Genomic DNA, 20,991 nt, shown 5'->3' with positions numbered 1-20,991 from the left:
ACTAAGAAAGGAAGGGGAGGCCTGGCCTAATAAGTTGCCTCCCAAGAGGGAAAAAAATCAGTCTCTTATGTAGCAAAGCTCCCTGTAGTCATAGGACTATGCTGACTCCTGACATGATTGTGGGGGCGGAAACAACTTAAACGCAGGTAGGGGAAGTTGCCTGAGGGAAATAGCCTCTTGCCCAATGCAAATGGATTCCTTCAACAGGGGAAAGAAAACTCTCAGTCATTGCATCCTTCTTGCTTCTAAGAACACACAAAAACCAAGTTGTTCTGAATTACACTGCTGATGACTAAGCAAAATGCCCATTCCACTCAATAATATTATCACTGTGGTTTGCAGCAACACCCTTAATGTTGTGTATGAAGAAGAGATAGGAGCCAGGAAGAGAGAAAGAAAATGCTATAGGAAAGACTGGAGGTCTTGACTGACACCCTAACGGGCTGTTGGGGATTGGGGCCAGTCCAGGAGCCTTTCAGGTAACACTGAGGTGTAGCCTCAGCCAGATGCCTTCAGTTGCCCGAGGACCTTATTCCGATCCTATGCATTGGCTAGACCTCTGTGAAGGGAGACTGGATTGAAACAAAGCCAACATTCCCAGTACCCAAGGGTGATGGCAGAGGCTAGACAAAATCTTCCCCAGCAAGCCTGTCCTTTGCAGCTGTGCCATTCGCTCTTAACTGGCTGACAGAGGCCCAGTGCTTCATCCGTTTTCGGAAAAAAAAATGTGAAGGCAAGAAGCCTCAGAAATGAAAGTGTAAGAGGTCCACTCTTACCCTTGCACAGATCCCAGACAAGCCTCCAGAAATGACACAGGATCCATTCAGTGCCGCTATGCTGTCCAGCATCTCTGTGGCCTGTGGCGCGCCTGCCTGGGCCTCGCTCGCCTCTAGGCTCATTGCTGGGCCCTCTCTGCCCACTTGACCCAGCAGACTGCTTCTGGCCCAGATTCCATGCCCACTGCAGCTCAGCATTCAGCCCCGCAGCTGGTCCAGTTGTGCCATGATTGTCTTCCACCTTGGGAGCCGGCGTCTGGGTGAGGGTGACACAGCAGCGCCCAAAAACTTGGAGATACCAGCAACCACAGAGCCCCAGCTGTTGCCCAGGGAGTTCTGAGGTCTGAGCCCCCAAGGACCGTTACAACTCTGTCTCCTTCCCACCGCCCACAGCATGGCAAACGGAGGTGGCAGGGGAGCGCATGTTTCAGCTCGTTTGTGTTACAGCTCATTCCGTCCCTCTACCCTGCTTCAGTCTGCTTCAGTCTTGGGCTGGCCCAGCCCCACTGCTGCTTCCTGTTGGGTAGCTGCCCAGTGCCAGCGGAGGGCTGAAGGGCTATAATGTTAAGAGTTCCTTTCACACCCACCATTCAGCAAGTTCTGAGATCTTGTCCTGCGTTTAAGAAGAATGAGGTTATGTGGACACTGGGGAGTGAGCAAGGTGGAAGAGGGTTTTCTTGAGCAACAAAACAGCTCTCGACACGAGAGGGGACCCAACATGAGTAGAGCTCCATGTGAGAGGGGATTCCAAAGGCAGGTAGTCCCCATGTGTGGTTGAGTCTGAGGTTTTCATGGGCTCAGAGTGGAGGTTTTTATGGGCTCAGAGTGCAGGCTGATTGGTCCGTGGGTGAACCTGGAAAAAGCACCATTTGATTGGCTAAAAGACATCTAGGAAGTTCTCACTCTGGTCATGGGCTCTACACAGAACTGGCAGTCCAGTTTTCAGGCTTCAGACTGTCTTTGGCTTGAAGGTTGTCGGGTTTCACCGGGTACCCTACCCCTGTCTGCTTGGGAGTTTGTCTCCTGCTCTTATCAACTGTATTTCTTTATTCATATTTTCTATGTTGTGAGAGATTATTCTCATAATTTTCTAGACATGGATTCCTTTAGTTTTTCCAACTTATTTAAAAATAGCTTATTTAAAGTCTCAAGTCTAATGTCTGGATTTCCCTGGGCAGATTTTTGGGTTTTTGACTCTGTATGATCCATACTTCCTTATTTCTCTGCATATCTCATAATATTTTGTGAAAAATTGGATGTTTTAAATAATATAATGTGACAACTCTTGGGATTAGATTTTTCTTCTTCCATGTTTGTTGTCTTAGCTGTTGCTGTTTGTCTAGTGAGTTTGCTGAACTAATTTTATGCAGTCTATATTCTGTGAAGAGTTGATACTCTATGATTGGATGATGATTTCCTTAACTACTGGGAGCAAATAAATATCCCATTGTTTGCCAAGGGGGACTGTGTGTGCATTGGGGCATGCTTTAGTTCAGCCAGGCAGTTGACTCACTCTGCCTTAGCCTTCCTTCACTAGTTAAGGTTAATGTTCTTGTTGGAATTGATAATGCTTTGATTCCCAAAGGGCATAAATTAAGAATTAAGGGAGTTCCTGTCTCAACTTTCATGCAGAGTAGGTCTTCTGTTCATTCTTTTTATAAATCGTTTGGCAAATAAATGAAGTATACAAATACATAGCAGTGTTGTGAGAACATAGTTTTCTGATAACGCAGTAAGTGAATTTATACCATCAACTGACTTGGTCTTTATGGAAGTTAGGCAGTAGAGGGACATAGTTATTTATCATTAATTTATTGGTTCTCCTGTAAGTACTGTGAAGTAATTATACTTTGTTAAACACTTTATTTTACTAGTTTAGCTAGAATTGTTTCTTGTGAAAGGGCCGCCTGTTCTATGAATTGTACTTTGTATTGCAGCACAACCTGGTGTTTCTGTTCGAGGCTGCCAAACACTAGAGCATTCCACCTAAGGTTTCAGTTGTGATATCAGTACATGCTACAGCATTTTCAATAGCAGTTTTAACCAAAAGTACAGAATTTAGTAAAAGTACCTAAACTTTTATTTTTTATTTAGGTTACTTACAGCAAGAAAACCTCATTTCTACCTGCCAGACTTTTATTTTGGAAAGTTCAGATTTAAAAGAATATGCAGAACATTGTACAGATGAAGGGTTTATTCCAGCCTGCTTACTGGTGAGTTATTTGTTCCTTAAGGGAAATATTTCATCAACACAAGAGACTAAAAACATAGTCATAAAATCAGCTTATCAGAAAAAAAAAATTGAAATTGGCAGAAATTTGGTGGTTTATATTCATGCATGACTGGTAAGACCCAAAGAAGACCAGCTTTTCTTTTTACAAATTTATGCCAAAACTATTAAATGAATTACAACTTTGACTCTGAGAATTAGTTTCAAAATGACAACCTCATTTCTGATTAGTTTCGCTGCTGCTGTCTCCAAGCCTTTTTTTTTCTTCCTGACCTGTATCTGGCTGCTCCTTTTAGACAAATATAAAACAGATATTTTGATATATTATCGTCATCTCTTTCGTTAAATATCACTAGACCAACAAACCGTCATTTGGTACATAGTGGATACCTTCCAGAACTACATCATTTCACATGGTGTTTGCCATTTTATTTTAATCATGGCTCCTTAAAGATTATCACAGATAACATGAATGTCTGCTTAGGAAACTGAAAATGATGCAAAACTAAAGTTAAGCAGGGTCATAGAATACAGAGTATACACAAATCCATTGTATTCCGTATGCCTGCAATGAACAATTGGATTTTGAAAATACCCGTTTATAATAGCAACAAACAAACAAAATGCTTAGAGATAATCTAACAAAATATGTGTGAAATCCAAATGCTCAAAATTGCCTGAGATCTAAGGCCTGAATAAAAGGAGAATTGTATTGTGTGCACAGATTGAGAGACTCAATATTGTTAAGGTGTTAGTTCCTCCCAATTTAATTATAGATTTTTCACAGTCAAAATGCCTGCAAGCATTTTTATGGATAACACGAAGCTGAATTCTAAGTTTTAAATGGAAAAGAAATTAGAATAGCCTAAACAGTTTCTGAAAAAGAACAACTTGGAGGACTCACATTACCAGACTTCAAGACTTACTAAAAAACTATGATAATCAAGATGAAGGGGCATTTTTGATAGTTTAGGCATGTGGAACCACATACAAAGTCCATATAGAGACCCACACATCTGATTTTGACAAAGGATTAAAGACAATTCATTGCAGAAAGGATGGTCTTATCAACAAATGTTGCTGGAACACTCAGACATCCATATGTAGAAAAAGAACCTCTACAAATACCTCATACCTTATGCAAAAATTAACCAAAATGGATCAGAATGTAAAACACAGGACCGTAAGACTTCTAAATGAAAACATAAGAAAAAAATTGTGCGAAGTTGGATTTGACGGTGAGTTTTATATGTGACACCAAAAGCATGGGCTATAAAGGCAAAAATTAGGCAAATTCAACTTTATAAAAAATTAAAAACTTGCTCTACAAGAGGCATGTTAAAAGAAATAGGCTGGGCCAGACGCAGTGGCTCATGCCTATAATCCCAGCACTTTGGGAGGCCCAGGCAAGAGGATTGCTTGAACTCAGGAGTTCTGTACCAGCCTGGGCAACATAGTGAGACCTCATCTCTAGAAAACAATTTTTAAAAATTAGCCAGGTGTAGTGGTGCACTTAGTCCCAGCTGCTTGGGAGGATGAGGCTGGAGGATTGCATGAGCCCAGGAGGTCAGGGCTGCTGTGAGCCACAACTGCACGGCTGCACTTCAGCCTGGGTGACAGAGTAAAACCCTGTCCCAGAAAAAAAAGGCTGGGTGTGAAAATATTTATATCTTACATGTCTGATAAAGGGTTTATACCTAGAACATATGTATAGAATTCTTAAAACTTAACAACAAAAACCAAACAATTTTTTAAGTGGATAAGAGATCTGAAGATACTTTACCAAAGAAAATATACAGATGGCAATAAGCATATGAAAAGATCTTCCATATCATTAGTCATTAGGAAAATGCAAATTAATACCCCAGTGAGATACTAATACCTGTTAGAATGGCTAAAATAAGAAAACAGGTTTAAAAACTGGCAAGTCCTTGACCACAAATATGCAGAGCAGCAGGAACTCTTGTTTCTTACTGGTGAGAATTAAAAGTCATACAGTTGCTTTTGAAAACAGTTTGACATTTGCTTATATGATTATGCATATACTCCTCATGTGAACCAACACTCACATTACCCAAATCAATTGGAAAACTTGTGCTCACAGAAAAACCTAGACACTGGTGTTTGCTTATAGTGGCTAAAAACTGAAAACAGGCTGAGTGTGGTGGCTCACACCTGTAATCCCAGCACTTTGGGAGGCCAAGGTGAGCGGATAGCGAGGTCAAGAGTTCAAGACCATCCTGGCCAACACAGTGAATCCCCATCTCTACTAAAAATACAAAAATTAGCTGGGCATGATGGCATGTGCCTGTAGTCCCAGCTACTCGGGAGGCTGAGACAGGAGAATCGCTTGAACCCAGGAGATGAAGGTTTTGGTGAGCCGAGATTGTGCCACTGCACTCCAGCCTGGGCAACAGAGCAAGACTCCATCTCAAAAAAAAAAAAAATTACTGAAAACAGGCCAGGCGTGATGGCTCACACCTTTAATCCCAGCACTGTGGGAGGCTGAGGTAGGAACATGGCTTGAAGCCAGGAGTTCGAGGCTATAGTAAGCTGTGAGCAGCCACTGTACTCCAGCCTGTGTGACAGAGCAAGACCCTGTCTCTAAAAAATAAAAATAAAAAATTTTAAAAACTGGTGACAACCAAGATGTCTTTCAAAAATTGACAAACTCTGATGTGTTCATAACAAAGCAATACTATACTACTCAGCAATAAAAAGCAACATGCTATTGATTCACACAATAACATGGATGAATATTAAATAAATCCTTCTGATTTCTTCTAAATTAACAATTCTGAACAAATAACAAATTGTAGATAGTGCGAGCCAGATTTCTCACTGTGTGAGGAAGAAGATACAAATAAACATCATAATGAAACCAGTGGTGTTGGGTTATAGTCTGAGATATTAGTATGACACTGTAGTTATTTTTATATATATATATGTATATATACAGCTAGATGATACAAATGCTTGTATATATGCATTTGTACATGTATGTATAGCTGTCTGCTGAGAGGGTCTGGAAGCAGTGACACCCAAGTAGCTATAATGTCCTAGTCAAACAGGCAAGATTCTTTGGAAGCTTGGGTGCAAACTCTAATTTCAGTGGCTATTTTCATTTTCGTTTACCTGCTTCTTTACCCTTTCCTCATTGCTACTCTGCAGTCAGATCTTTTATTAAGTTGAATGGTAGAATCTTTTCTTGTGAGAAATTATTGGTAGTATTATACAATTTTGGTAATATTTGATCTTTTTCTTTTCAGTCCTTATTTGGAAAAAACTTGACAACAATTTTAAATGAGTATGTAGCTATGAAAACAAAAGGTAAGAGTTCTGATTTGGAGTTTTTTTGCTGATGTATACAGTATTTATCTACTTGATTTAGTTAAAAATGATTTCTAAAGGTTATTAATGTCTCATAAAAGCCTTGAGAAAACTTGTCCCTGTTGTAATGAGATAAATTTTTCTGGGACACATCTAATTTGTTTGTGGGTTTTGTTTTTTGTTTGTTTTGTTTTGTTTTTTTGGTTGTTGTTTTTTGTTTTTTTGTTTTTTTTTTTGAGACGGAGTTTCACTCTTGTTGCCCAGGCTGGAGTGCAGTGGCGTAATCTCAGCTCACTGCAACCTCCAGCTCCTGGATTCAAGCGATTCTCCTCAGTCAGCCTCCCAAGTAGCTGAGAATACAGGCATGCGCCACCATGCCCGGCTAATTTTGTATTTTTAGTAGAGGCAGGGTTTCTCCATGTTGGTTAGGCTGGTCTCGAACTCCCAACCTCAGGTGATCCACCCCCCTCGGCCTCCCAAAGTGCTGGGATTACAAGTGTGAGCCACTGCCCCCGGCCATTTGTTTGTGTTTACATTGAGTGGTACATAAATTGCAACAATCTTTATGTTAGCGAAAATAACCCAAAAACTACCTTTAAAAAATATGTAAAATAAAACTCTTACCTCTGTGTTATCTACACTGATAAACAGACATCACTATGTGTTAAAAAGTTTTAAACTGACATTTTAATTTTAATTCTATGTAGTCTAAGTCTGAACACAGAAGCCAGTCATACACTGGCTTATAGTTACCAGAATATAAAATTCTACTTGCCTAAATTAAGGATGTTTTAGAAGGAAAGTTTTGACTGCTTATTCTCTAATATTGATTATTTTCAATAGCTTACAACATTAACAAAACAATTAGCATTAAAGAATTCGCAAGATGATAACAAAGGAAAAGAAGCTTGACATTTTTTGACATTGTCTGTGTATAAGCATTGTGCTACATGCTTTCATATGGTTTTTTTCTCATTTAGTCTTTTTTTTTTGTTTTTTTTGAGACGGGAGTCTCGCTCTGTTGCCCAGGCTGGAGTGCAATGGCGCGATCTCGGCTCACCGCAACCTCCGTCTCCCGGGTTCAAGCAGTTCTCCTGTCTCAGTCTCCCGAGTAGCTGGGACTATAGGCGCACGCCACCATGCCCAGCTAATTTTTGTGTTTTTAGTAGAGACAGGGTTTCACTATGTTGGCCAGATTGGTCTCAAACTCCTGACCTCATGATCTGCCCACCTCAGCCTCCCAAAGTGCTCGGATTACAGGCATGAGCCACCATGCCCGGCCTCTCATTTAGTCTTTAGAATAACCCAGTGAGAGATATTGTTTAAAGCCATTTTTAAATATGAGAAAATTGAGGATTAAATTTCCACACTTATAAGGAATTTGCATAACCTTTATGATAATTATTATAAGACAAATTACTTTAATTCACTTTCATATGTCACATGATATCAGATAGAACAAAGATCAAAAAATTGTTTCTCCTTTTTTTAATAAAACGAAGTTGTAAAATTATTGGCCAAAAAATGCTTCAGAGATTTTACAGATGTCCCTTTCTACTCATATTGTATCTGATACTCCGTGGCTTTAGAAGAGAAAGCAACCGCATTATAGCTTTGCAAGCTATTTTACAACATAGGTTTATTTCTCATTTTCCAACATACTGTCAATAATTGAGAGACAAGGTTTTTTGTGTGTCTTTGTTCAGAATGAATGATGAAATTTCTTCAGCTGGGTTTATTAAGAACCTTTTCCTCCTATGATTTAGAAACATCAAATAATGTCCCAGCAATAATGTCATCTCTATGGAAGAAATTGGACCATACACTTTCTCAGATCAGGTAATAAGCTATTAGAGTGTGCCTAATGATTTTGGAATGCAAATACACTTTGGGTTTAAATCTTCTTAAGACCTACACAGTGTACTTATATAACACTCATCCAGTTTTGAAATTACTCTAGAGGTTGCTGGTACTGTGGAGGTTACTGACTGACATAATTTGAAATAAATAGCATACTTTTAATAAAATATTTAGAAAACTAAGATATGTAGTAGTTTAATGACATTTCCAAGTTTCCATAGCAATTTAAAGGCAGATATATTGTTAGAATACAAATCACCTAATCCCAGGCCACTGTGAATTCCCTTAGGCAACTGTCTCTTTATCACATATTCACAGAATTGATGCGTTGAACCCATGCCCACTTGGTTTCTTAACTTGTAAAGAAATAAGCTTGAAGAATAATGCTAATTCTGAAATCTTCTGGTATCAATTTTATGAAAATCTCATATTTGACTATAGAATTTGTTATGAAAACCATAGTCTCTTAACCTTTCTTTCAGAGCTATAAGTGACTACCCCACCTAACTTTAGCATGGGTTTCATTTTCTTCCTCTGCTTAACCTGCTAAAATGGCTCCAAATGCTTTCTTCTTAACTCTGGACCACATCTTACTTGGTAGTCTTATCTTTATATTTCTCTTTCCTGACTCAAGTTTTGTGGATCTTGTTGGAGACTTACTTGACATATTTTTTATGATAATGGCACAGTGTCTGTGACTTTATCGAATAAAGGGGTGGGCCACTCTAATTCATACTAAAAGAATTAACTTGTACTGTGAATTTTTCCATGTTTGTTGGCATCTTCTTTAGAGGTACAATAAAATAATTTCATAGTCATAAATTTTATAAAAGCTGGATGTCCTCTGACATCAACTTGGGGATTCTGAAGTATTTATATATGGAGTCATGTGAAATCAGAATTTCTCTGTGGGAAGGCATCTCTATAATTGTGAAAGATAATAAAAAATGTATACTTTGTATATTCTTACTTAAAAATGTTAATATGTAGAGTTTCTAAAGTTAAATTATATTCTTTTCATTTTTTCAAGAGGTAGGGTCTCACTCTGTTACCCAAGCTGGAATGCAGTGGTGTGATCATAGCTCTTGTAGCCTTGAACGCCTGAGCTCAAAAGTTTCTCCCACCTCAGCCTCCCAAGTACCTAGGACTACTGGCACATGCCATCTGGCTAATTTTTATTTCACTTTATAGAGACAGAGTCTTGCTATGTTGCTTAGGCTGGTCATGAACTCTCGGCCTCAAGTGATCCTCTCACCTCAGCCCCCCAGGGTGCTGGGATTGCAGGCATGAACCACCATACCCAGCCTAGATTGCATTCTTAACGTAATGTCAAGGCACTCTAATGCATTATTACATTGGATAGAAACTTCTTAATTAAAATTATGTGTGTTGTGAGTGTGTCTACATGCCACTATTTTTCTCCTAAAGCAAATCACAGTTGCTTACCCAAAAAATGTGTTTGTTTGTCTTTTTTGTCTGAGAGAGATTTTTTGCCTTTTACCTCATAACTAACTTGAGGTCTGACTGTAACTAAATCATAGTGGATGTCAGCAACAAACATTTTTTGATGGATAACTACTTTGTTTTCTTTGTTAGGAGCATGCAAAGTTCCCCAAGGTTTGCTGGCAGTCAGAGAGGTTGGTATCCAACTTTAAACAATGTTCATAATTACTTCAAACTTAAACTATCAGATGAACATTTTAATTCATTGTACACATGTGCTAAGTATATATTTTGCTTAAACTACTGTTTTTCTGTTTTTCTTTTTCTTTTTTTTTTTTTTTTTGAGACAGTGTCTCGCTCTGTCACCCAGGCTGAAGTGCAGTGGCACGATCTCAGCTCACTGCAACCTCCACCTCCCGGGTTCAAGCGATTCTCCTGCCTCAGACTCCCAAGTAGCTGGGACTACAGGCGTTTGCCACCACACCCAGCTAATTTTTTTTGTATTTTTAGTAGAGATGGGGTTTTGCCATGTTAGCCAGGATGGTCTCAATCTCCTGACCCCATGGTCCACCTGCCTCAGCCTCCCAAAGTGCTGGGATTACAGGCGTGAGCCACCGCACCTGGCCAAACTACCGTTTTTCTAAGTACAGTTATGTTAATTAATATTTTCATTTATCATTAAAATATTTTGTAAATACTCCCTACATTTCACATTGACTCATGTAGAGTGTTTTAATTCTCATAAGTTTAGGTTTCTTAATTCATGGTATTATGAATATGAATTATTGCAGAACAAATATAATCTTGGATTTATAAAGCTTGACTGTATTCATTTTAGTTTCTTCTGAAAGTCGCATAAATTTAGTTGATATATTTAGGGGTCATTCTTCAATCTGTTGATGTAACACGTTGTTATATAATAGGATGCATCATATTGACTTCTTACAATTCCCAAACTACCCTGACGTTGAATTTGTTTTTTAAATGCTTATATGTTTCAGCCCGAACGAGAACTGGAATTGCAGAAATCAAACGGCAGAGAAAGCTTGCATCTCAAACAGCTCCAGCCAGTGCAGAGTTGCTCACTTTACCTTACCTTTCAGGACAGTTTACCACTCCTCCTTCCACAGGTACACAGGTTACTCGACCAAGTGGCCAAATTTCAGATCCATCGAGGTCATATTTTGTAGTGGTCAACCATTCACAGTCACAAGATACTGTAACCAGTAAGTTTACATTTTGTTCTCTTAAATTTTGTTGTTAATCAAATCGTATGAATGAGATAATATACTAATGTCTTTATACTCATAGTGTAAAATTATGGCCCCCCCAAAAAAAGATGAGAGAGACTAAAAGTGGAACAGACTTCTAGATTGGCTATAAGCATATAAAATCGTTAAGGCATTTTAATCTAGGGTTCTTCCTATTTCTACGCTAATTGAAGTCTACCTTCAACTCTCTAATTCTCAATTTTTGGCATTAAGAGAAAACGACGCTGTTGTATTTGATTTTAAATGGAATGTACATTATATTTTCTACTTCCTTGCCTTTGTTGAAGTCAGTCTGTCCTCCTGGAATCAGGAATGCCTTTCTACTTCTCTATCTTTACATGTTAGAAATCCTACATATGCCTGGCTGAACCTTAGAGTTAGGAATATCCTTAGAGAGTATGTGGTATATCTTATTTGTTGCATACTTGAAACTTTTGAAAACACATGGTAGTTAAGGGATAAGAAGCTAGTTAATAACAGAGTTGGGATTAGAATTAAGGAGTTAGCACTCTCAGTTCACAAACCAATTATCTTTCTGTGCAGCTAAAATTTGTTGCCATCAAGATCTCCCTCATTTTCACCTTTTCCAAATCCTTTTCTACACCCAGAATGCTTAGTTTATACTTCTTAGACTTTTTCCATTCTACTGTATTATTTTTTGTTGAGACTATATTGTACTTTGGATTTTATTGTAAAACCTTAAGGCATAAAGACTGTATTTTATTAATCTTAGTGTCTTTTACCATGCTTTACACATGGTAGGCACTCAGTACATGTTAATTGAATTTAATATAAAATAATAATCACTAATGCTTTTTATCCCATTACAAGTTTAGAAAACTATTCAGTTTCTTTGGCTTACTCTTATGTTTTCTTGAAATACAGCTGGAGAAGCTTTAAATGTCATTCCTGGTGCTCAGGAAAAGAAAGCACATGCCAGTTTAATGTCTCCCGGTAGACGCAAAAGGTAAATGCTTTTTAAAAGAGACAAGTTACCCGTATCCATTAAAAAAAAAAAAAAGAATTACATCAGGATACTTACATTGTGAATAAACTAATAAGACCAGATTATGTTCTGATCTATATTAGAACTATTCCAAAATACATTGTCTTTCTTCACATTCTAACCTGCCTGAAATTGGGTTGCATCTCTCAATTAATGGCATATCACTGTTTCATGGGAAATATGTTTATTCTGTAATGGTATATAAAATAATGGTATATCTTACAAATCATGTTATCTGAGATTTTTTGAAATCCATGTTTTTTAACTGAATGTAAATAATACCGTTATGTTCTATGCTCCACACACATTTAAAGTCCTAAGATCAATTGATGGAATTTTTCCAGGCACAATCTTTGAGAAAAGTGTTTTTCTCAAAACATTTTTGAGAAAAGTGTGTCTTTGTTTGAAGGATATTTTTTGAAAGAGATAATAGTTTTAAAATGTTTATTCTAGTTTCTTAGCTACCAAGCCCTGGGTATTTTTGTTAGAGTTTTTACTTTTGGTTGTCTTTCATTCAAGACTGACCTTAGCCTCCTTTATTGGAGCCTTTCTCACTTCACCATATAAAATAACAAACAGCAATATCCATTTTTTTTATTTTTAGAGATAGGGCCTTGCTGTCTTGCCCAGGCTGGAGTATAGTGGTGCAATCATAACTCACTGCAGCCTCGAACTTGTGGGCTCAGAAGATCCTCCCACCTTAGCCTCCCCAGTAGCCAGCACCACAGGCACATGCCACCACACCCAGCTAATTTTTTTATTTTTTGTAGAGATGGGGGTCTCACTTTGTTGCCCAGGCTGGTCTGAAACTCCTGGCTTCAAGTGATCTTCCCACCTTGGCCTCCAAAATTGCTGGGATTACAGATGTGAGCCACCATGCCCAGCCATAAAAGAGCAATATTAATATTTAACATTTATAGGAACCTTGACTTAATAAAGTCTTTATATATACTTTATTTCATTCCATTCTTTAGTAAACCCAATAATGCAGTTGGTCATTATAAAGTAGGTTAGAGAGTCAGAGCTTGCTGTGCTTCAGACAGACCATAGGTAGTAAGTGGTAAAGCTAGACTTCAAACTCATTTTTTTGAATTCAAGACTACTAATACTTTTTGTACTTCCCTTTGTTCCTAACACAAATAGAGAAAATATAGTTGACCTTGAATAACATGGGTTTCAACTGCATGGGTTCATTTATACTCAAGTTTTTTTCAACCGAACACAGATTAAAAATTTAGTAGTAAAACCTGCCTATATGCAGTGTGCTGACTTTTTGAATACATGGGCTTCCTAGTGCAGACTGTAGGACTTGAGTACATGTGGATTTTGATAACCTTGGGGGTCCTGAAACCAGCCCCCTGCAGATACAGGGACAACTGTATCTGTTCTGTTATGGTGATCTTAAAATTTATGTCTGTATATGTATTTATCTTTAAATCTGTTAAACATAGTGGTTAAAAGAAAAGCTTTTAAAATGTGTTTCAGTGACTCTCAGAGAAAAAGTACCACTTTGTCTGGCCCTCATTCAACAATACGGAATTTCCAAGATCCAAACGCTTTTGCAGTAGAAAAAGTAAGTGACTCTGCCCAACTTTGCAACTTAAAATATTCCTGAGTTTAAAAATACAGATATATACACAAATGTATGTATGTGTGTATGTATCAAATAAAGAAACAGGAGTAAGTTTATAGATATCTGTAAATACATTGTTGTTGTTGGATCATTTAATAAAATACTGGCCAGGTGCTATGGCAAACACCTGTAATCCCAGCACTTTGGGAAGCTGAGGTGGGCAGATTGCTTGAGCTCAGGAATTCAAGACCAACCTGGGCAACAAGGTAAAACCCCCTCTCTACAAAAAATACAAATATTAGCTAGGTGTGGTAGCACGTGCCTGTAGTCCTAGCTGCTTGGGAGGCTGAGATGGGAGGATTGCTTGAGCCTGGGAGGTCAAGGCTGCAGTGAGCCATGATCATACCACTACACTCAAGCCTGGGTGACAGAGTGAGACCCTGTCTCAAAAAAAAAACTGGCCGGTGAGTAGCGGCTTCTACCTGTAATCCCAGCACTTTGAGAGGCCAAAGGCAGCAGATCTCTTGAGGCTAGGAATTCAAGACCAGCCTGGCCAACTGTCTCTGCTAAAAATACAAAAATTAGCTGGGTGTGATGGCGCACGCCTGTAATCCCAGCTACTATTCAGGAGGCTAAGGCACAAGAATTGCTTGAACTGCGAGGTGGAGGTTGCAGTGAACTGAGATTGTGCCACTGCACTCCAGGCTGGGCTATAGACGACACTCTGTAAAAATAGGGCATTTACTGGGGTTTGATGATGAGTGCGGAACTGTATAAGAAAGAGTTGGTGAAAGATCTGTGAAAACATTTGCAAATTATGAAGTGTTGTATTCAGGTATTAATATGGAGGGAGCCATCACAACTTCTGAGTTTCCATTTAGGTTTATTAAAACGATCCAGCTCTTATCGGTTTGTTCTTTTCTAATAAATATTAAATAGCAGAATACTCTTTATTGTCCTTTTGCTAACAGTGGCTTTCTTTTCCAGCAAATGGTTATTGAAAATGCACGAGAAAAAATACTAAGCAACAAATCTCTTCAAGAAAAGCTAGCAGAAAACATAAATAAATTTTTAACTAGGTAAGCTATATATGTTTAAAATGCCTAATTGTTTTTGCCTAATTGCATAACTGTAATAAAGATTTTTCTTTCTTTATTAACAGTGATAACAATATTGCCCAAGTACCTAAGCAAACAGATAACAACCCTACGGAGCCAGAGACTTCAATTGATGAATTCCTAGGACTTCCGGTATGGGTGGTTGGGGTGTGCATGTGTGCGTGTGTGTTACTTATACTTAAGATTGATGGTATTTTGGTTTCATTTCAAAACCATTTGCCAACATAAGGTGTTATGATTTGCCATCTAATTAGATAAAATGATTTACAATAGTAAGATAAAACTTTTCTTCATTCATTGAATGCAGTCTGTTCCTGAAAAACACATTGGATGATGACTTAAAATAGAATCTATATTGCATCCACAGTCATGGATTCCTAAGTATTCAATACTTAAAAATTTATTAGTGGGTATATTTGTGTGTAATAAACAGTAATACAGTGTTTATATAAATTACATTTCTTCTACACTGCTACAAATTGTATAATAATTTAGAGAAACAGTGAAATGATACAATAAAGATATGTAATGGAGCCAGGCATGGTGGCTTAATGCCTGTAATCCCAGCACTTTGGCAGGCCAAGGAGGGCAGATCACTTAAGGCCAGGAATTCGAGACCAGCTTGGCCAACATGGTGAAATCCCATCTCTACCAAAAATACAAAAATTATACGGGCATCATTACACGTGCTTGTTATCCCAGCAGCTCGGGTGGCTGAAGCAGGAGAATCCTTGAATCTGGGAGGCGGAGGTTGCAGTGAGCGGGGATCGCACCACTGCTCTCCAGCCTGGGTGACAGAGCAAGAGACCCTGTCTCAAAAAAATAAGAAAAAAAGATACATAATGAATCCAAGTAATAGTTAACAAAATAAAATGAACAAGACTTTTTTTTTTTTTTTTTTGAGATGGAGTCTCACTCTGTCACCCAGGCTGGAGTGCAGTGGCACAATGTCAGGTCACTGCAAGCTCTGCCTCCCAGGTTCATGCCATTCTTCTGCCTCAGCCTCCTGAGCAGCTGGGACTACAGGCGCCCACCACCATGCCCAGCTAATTTTTTTGTATTTTTAGTAGAGACGGGGTTTCACCGTGTTAGCCAGGATGGTCACCCTCTCCTGACCTCGTGATCTGCCCGCCTCGGCTTCCCAAAGTGCTCGATTACAGGCGTGAGCCACCGTGCCCGGCCAATAAAATGAGCAAGACCTTTTTAAAAAGAAAGATTGCTAACCAAATGACAATTTGCCTGTGAGGCTTAATACTAAGAGAAGAAAGATGGGGACAGTGGTCACTGTTGCTATTGGTAGTAAATACAAAAGAGACTGAGCTAGTAAGGGAGGAATATAACAGTCTGTGTTTTAAGATTTGTTCATGTGCAACTATCCTTTAATATACCTTTTTTTTTTTTTTGAGACAGGGTCTCACTTTGTTGCCCAGGCTTGAGTGCAGTGGCTCAATCACGGCTCACAGCAGCCTTGATCTCCCCCAGCTCAAGTGATACTCCCACCTCAGCCTTCTGAGTAGCTGGGACTACAGGCACATGCCACCATGCTCAACTAGTTTTTGGTTTTTGTTTGGTTTCGTTTTTTGAGATGGTGTCTCGCTGTGTCGCCCAGGCTGGAGTGCAGTGGCACGATCTTGGCTCACTGCAACTCCTGAGTTCAAACGATTCTCCTGCCTCAGCTTCCCAAGTAGCTGGGATTATAGGCATGCACCTCCACGCCTGGCTAATTTTTGTATTTTTAGTAGAGACTAGGTTTCACCATGTTGGCCAGGATGGTCTTGAACTCCTGGCCTCAAGTGATCTGCCTAACTTGGCCTCCCAAAGTGCTGGGATTACAGGCATGAGCTATCTCACCTGACCCAAGTACCCTTTTTGAAGAGCAGCTGCAATTGTGATTTTAGGACATCTTTTTACTTGGACCATTGAACAATAGAAATATTTTTATTGGCATGCCCATGTGAGTGTATTAGAGCAGGTTTTCTTTCAATTGAATTCTGAGTAAAGCCATTGAGCCCTTGAATTGTATTTCTCTATGTCAGTTCTACCAGTACTTCTTTCAAAAACCTCTCTTATCTTACCACTTAATAAATATGGGCCAGGCACAGTGGCTCATACCTTTAATCCCAGCACTTTGAGAGGCCAAGGCAGGAGGACTGCTTGAGCCCAGAGGTTCAAGACCAGCCTGGACAACATAATGAGACCTCATCTATACAAAAAAAAAATTTTTTTTTAATTAGCCAGGTGTTATTGCATGTAGCTGTTGTCCCAACTACTCGGGAGGCTGAAATGGGAGGATCACTTGAGCCTGGGTGCTCAAGGCTGCTGTGAGCTGTGATTTCACCACTATACTCCAGCCTGGGCAACAGAGCAAGATACTGTTTCAAAACCAAAAAACAAGTATGTATGCTCTGTTTGAAGTTTTTGTGTTCTCCAGCTTTTTGCTTATTGTTGCTTTATAAATACATCAGGTGCTTACCATAATCAGGGTACTCTGTTAAATACTGTGAAGGATTGTAAGAAAGTAAAGACACAACCTACTGTTCTTGGTTGTTCATAATACTGTATTCGTAGAAAGTTAAGAATTAAGATTTAGCTGGGTGTGGTGGCTCACGCCTATAATCCCAGCAGTTTGGGAGGCTGAGGCAGGTGGATCACCTGAGTTCAGGGGTTGGAGACCAGCCTTGCCCACATGGCGAAACCCCATCTCTACCAAAAATTAGGTAGGTGTGGTGGCATGCACCTATAATCCCAGCTACACAGAAGGCTGAGGCAAGAGAACCGCTTGAACCTGGGAGGCGGAGGTTGCAGTGAGGCGAGATCGCGCCACTGCACTCCAGCGTAGGTGACAGAGTGAGACTCCGTTTCAGAACTAAAAAGAAAAGATTTAAATAACAGTTTTTAAGACAGTATAGGGAATTTTGTAACACAGAAATCCCAAAAGGCTCGAGAAGTAGCACCAGGACGTCTGAAAGTCCCTCTGAAAGCTGAGGCTACGAACAGGATAATAAGGTGCAAAATTCCAGGGGTCATGATGCTTCAGCCTACCCAGGGTGTGCAGGGAGAGAGCTCTCACTCTTCTTTGACACTTAGAAGTCCTGTGTCAATAGTACCAATTCTATGAGTGGGGCTGTCACATATGCAGACTCCTTTCTGACCCCCATACCAAGGAAGATGCCAAGGTGACAAGGGGAACAAGCACACTGGCCTGGTAGTGCTGCCCTTTAAGAATCTGGCTCAGCCTCAGCCTGGTGACCCTAAACAGCAATGGCAGGGTCTGGGTCAGCAAGACACAGCTCGCTCTATGCAGTGCTGGAATGAGTGTCTCCAGTCTCTTATTGCTGATGGGAACCTTGTAAAAGGACCTGCATATCCTGGACAAACTGAGACACAGGTGGCAGCACAGGCCCCACCCCTTGAAAAGCCATCACACTACTTGACTGACCACGACAGCACTATGGATAAACTTCAAGCTTTTTAGGTTAACTTCTGTCTGCCACAGATTCCCAGGAAAAGATATCGTCTTTCTAAGCAGATGACAGTCCATGACCTGAATAACCTGTTAGTGAAGATTTTCAGATTTTACTTCACATGCTGGGAAGCTCACCAAGGCTTTAGATTTAGGAGGAGGATTTTTTTTTTTATTATGACCTCGATCCAGGCCTCCTTTCCTTGGATGCAAAATTAGTGTGATATAAAGGAAAATGAACAACAAGCACATTGTGGTACTGGTGAAAGAAGTGCCTACCATTTTGAAACCCAAAGGGGAGTGTTTATTTTTTAATTTTTAATTGTAAAAACAAAATATATAATTTACAATCTTGACAATTACTAAGTGTACAGTTTGGTAATGTTAATTATATTCACATTGTTGTGCAATAGATAGCTGTAAGTTTTGTTGTTGTTGTTGTTGTTGTTTTTTGAGACAGAGTCTCGCTCTGTCACCCTGGCTGGAGTGCAGTGGTGTGATCTCAGCTTGCTGCAATCTCTGCCTCCCGGGTTCAAGCGATTCTTCTGCTTCAGCCTCCCAAGTGGCTGGGACAACAGGCATGTGCCACCACGCCTCACTGATTTTTTGTGTTTTTAGTAGAGACAGGGTTTTGCCATGTCGGCCAGGCTGGTCTCGAACTCCTGACCTCGGGTGATCTGCCCGCCTCGGCCGTGAGCCACCACACCCAGCCAGTTATAGGCTCATTTAATCATAGTTACTTCTTTAAAGGTCTTATCTGCAAATACAATCCTGTTGAGGTTGGGACTTCAACATGTGAATTTGGGAGGGACACAATTTGATCTGTAAAGCTCTTATTTACAACTCCTGATTTCCCCTTCTCCTATCCCCTGCCAACCACCATTCTACTTTCTGTTTTGATGAGTTTGATTGCTTTACATACCTCACATAAGTAGAATCATACAGCATTTACTTTATATAACTGGCTTATTTCACTTGGTATAATATCCTCAAGGTTCCACATGGCCTGTGATGGGATTTCCTTTGTTAAAGGCTGAATAATATTCCATTTAATGTATATGCCACATTTTGTTTATCCATTTATGTATCAATGGACATTTAGGTTGCTTCTCTTGGCTATCATGAATAATGCTGCAATGAACATGGGTGTACAAATATGTCTTTGAGATCCTACTTCTATTTCTATTGGCATATACCCAGAAGTGGGATTGCTGGACCTGGTAATTCTACTTTTCATTGTTTGAGGAAGCTTTCTAATGTTTCTCATAGCAGCTGTACCATTTTACATTCCCACCAACAGTGTACAAGAATTCTCACTTATCTACCTCCTCATCAACACGTGTCATTTTTTGTTGCTTTGATAGTGGCCATCCTCATGGGTGTCAGGTGATATCTCACTGTGCTTTTGATTTGCAATTCTCTAATGATTAGTGATGTTAAGCATTGTTTCACATGTATGCCTTTTTTGGATAAATGTCTATTTAAGTTATTTGTTCATTGTTCAATCAAGTTTTTTGTTGTTGAGTTATAGGAATTCTTATATATTATGTGACTTACATTATTTTTTGAGACAGGGTCTCACTCCATGCCCAGGCTGGAGTGATGTGGTGCAATCTTGGCTCACTGCAGCCTCAACCTCTTTGAGCTCAGGTGACCCTCCCACCTCAGCTTCCCAAGTAGCAGGGACTACAGGTGTGTGTCACCATGCCTGGCTAATTTTTGTATTTTTCACAGAGACAGGGTTTTGTCATGTTGGCCAGGCTGATCTAGAACTCCTGGGCTCAAGGTATCTCCCCACTTCGGCCTCTCAAAGTGCTGGGACTATAGGTGTGAGCCACGGTGCCCAGTTGGAATTCTTTATATATTCTTGATATTAACCCCTTATCAGATAGAATTTGCAAACATTTTCTCCCATCCCATAGCTTGCCTTTCACTTTGTGTTCTTTGATCCACGTAGGTTTTAACATTGGATATAGTCCTATTTGTCTATTTTTGCTTTTGTTGCCTGAGCTTTTAGTGTCAATCCAAGAAATCATGGACTGTTTAACCTCATGAAGCTTTTCCCTTATGATTTCTTTTTATTTTATTTTATTTATTTATTTTTATTTATAGAGGTGAGGTCTCCCTATGTTGCCCAGGCTGGTCTTGAACTCCTGGACTCAAGCCATCCTCCTGCCTTGGCCTCCCAAAATGTTGGGATTATTGGTGTGAACCACCATGCCTGGCCTCCCTTATGATTTCTTTTTTCCCCTTTTCAAACGAGGATAAGCCACCCTTCCTTACGATTATATACTTTTAGGTCTAACTCATAATGAATGGAAGATTTAAATGTAAGGCTTCAAAGTATAATATGAGTCCGGGCGTGGTGGCTCACGCCTGTAATCTCAGCACTTTGGGAGGCTGAAGCGGGAGGGTCACTTGAGGTCAGGGGTTCGAGACTAGCCAGTTTGAGACCAAAATTAGCTGGGTGTGGTGTCATATGTCTTTAATCCCAGCTACTTGGGAGGCTGAGGCAGGAGATTCACGTGAACCTGGGAAGTGGAGGTTGTGGTGAGATGAGATTGCGCCATTGCACTCTAGCCTGGGCAACAAGAGGAACACTCCATCAAAAAAAAAGTATAATATGAAATTTATAAGATGAAAATTAGCTCAAAATGAATGGAATATTTAAATGTAAATTTTCATATATGGTGTAAGGTAAGGATCCAACTTCATTATTTCGCATGTGAGTATTCAATTTTCCCAACTCTATATCTTGAAGACACTGTCCTTTCTGCATTGTATGATCTTGGTCCTCTTGTTGAAGACCATTCGACTACATTTTCCTGAGTTTATTTCTGATCTCTGTATTCTGTTTTATTGGTCTATATGTTTGCCTTTATGCCAGTACCATACTGTGTTGGTTACTATCAATTTATAAT

The 20,991-nt window shown here is 39.5% G+C and overlaps 1 protein-coding gene across 14 annotated transcripts in view; it reads left to right on the top strand.

Annotated features, from left to right (window-relative positions):
* The window catches only part of NPAT (nuclear protein, coactivator of histone transcription), a 67,477-nt gene that overhangs the window by 22,436 nt on the left and 24,050 nt on the right, over window positions 1-20,991 (top strand). For 6 of the 14 annotated variants that reach the window (XM_508739.8, XM_009424110.5, XM_016921941.4 and 3 more), the window contains 9 exons: window positions 2,871-2,989; window positions 6,276-6,336; window positions 8,103-8,175; window positions 9,793-9,833; window positions 10,641-10,865; window positions 11,796-11,877; window positions 13,402-13,489; window positions 14,477-14,568; window positions 14,652-14,739. In XM_508739.8, coding sequence (XP_508739.3) covers window positions 2,871-2,989; window positions 6,276-6,336; window positions 8,103-8,175; window positions 9,793-9,833; window positions 10,641-10,865; window positions 11,796-11,877; window positions 13,402-13,489; window positions 14,477-14,568; window positions 14,652-14,739 — 869 coding nt within the window. Of the gene's footprint in view, window positions 1-2,870; window positions 2,990-6,269; window positions 6,337-8,102; window positions 8,176-9,792; window positions 9,834-10,640; window positions 10,866-11,795; window positions 11,878-13,401; window positions 13,490-14,476; window positions 14,569-14,651; window positions 14,740-20,991 lie in introns of those variants that run through there. The other 8 variants (XM_063783378.1, XM_063783376.1, XM_063783377.1 and 5 more) reach the window with 5 other exon arrangements.

Source organism: Pan troglodytes, chromosome 9 (genome assembly GCF_028858775.2).
Source record: "Pan troglodytes isolate AG18354 chromosome 9, NHGRI_mPanTro3-v2.0_pri, whole genome shotgun sequence".
Taxonomy (NCBI): Eukaryota; Metazoa; Chordata; class Mammalia; order Primates; family Hominidae; genus Pan; species Pan troglodytes.
This window is presented reverse-complemented; position numbering and strand designations above follow the sequence as displayed.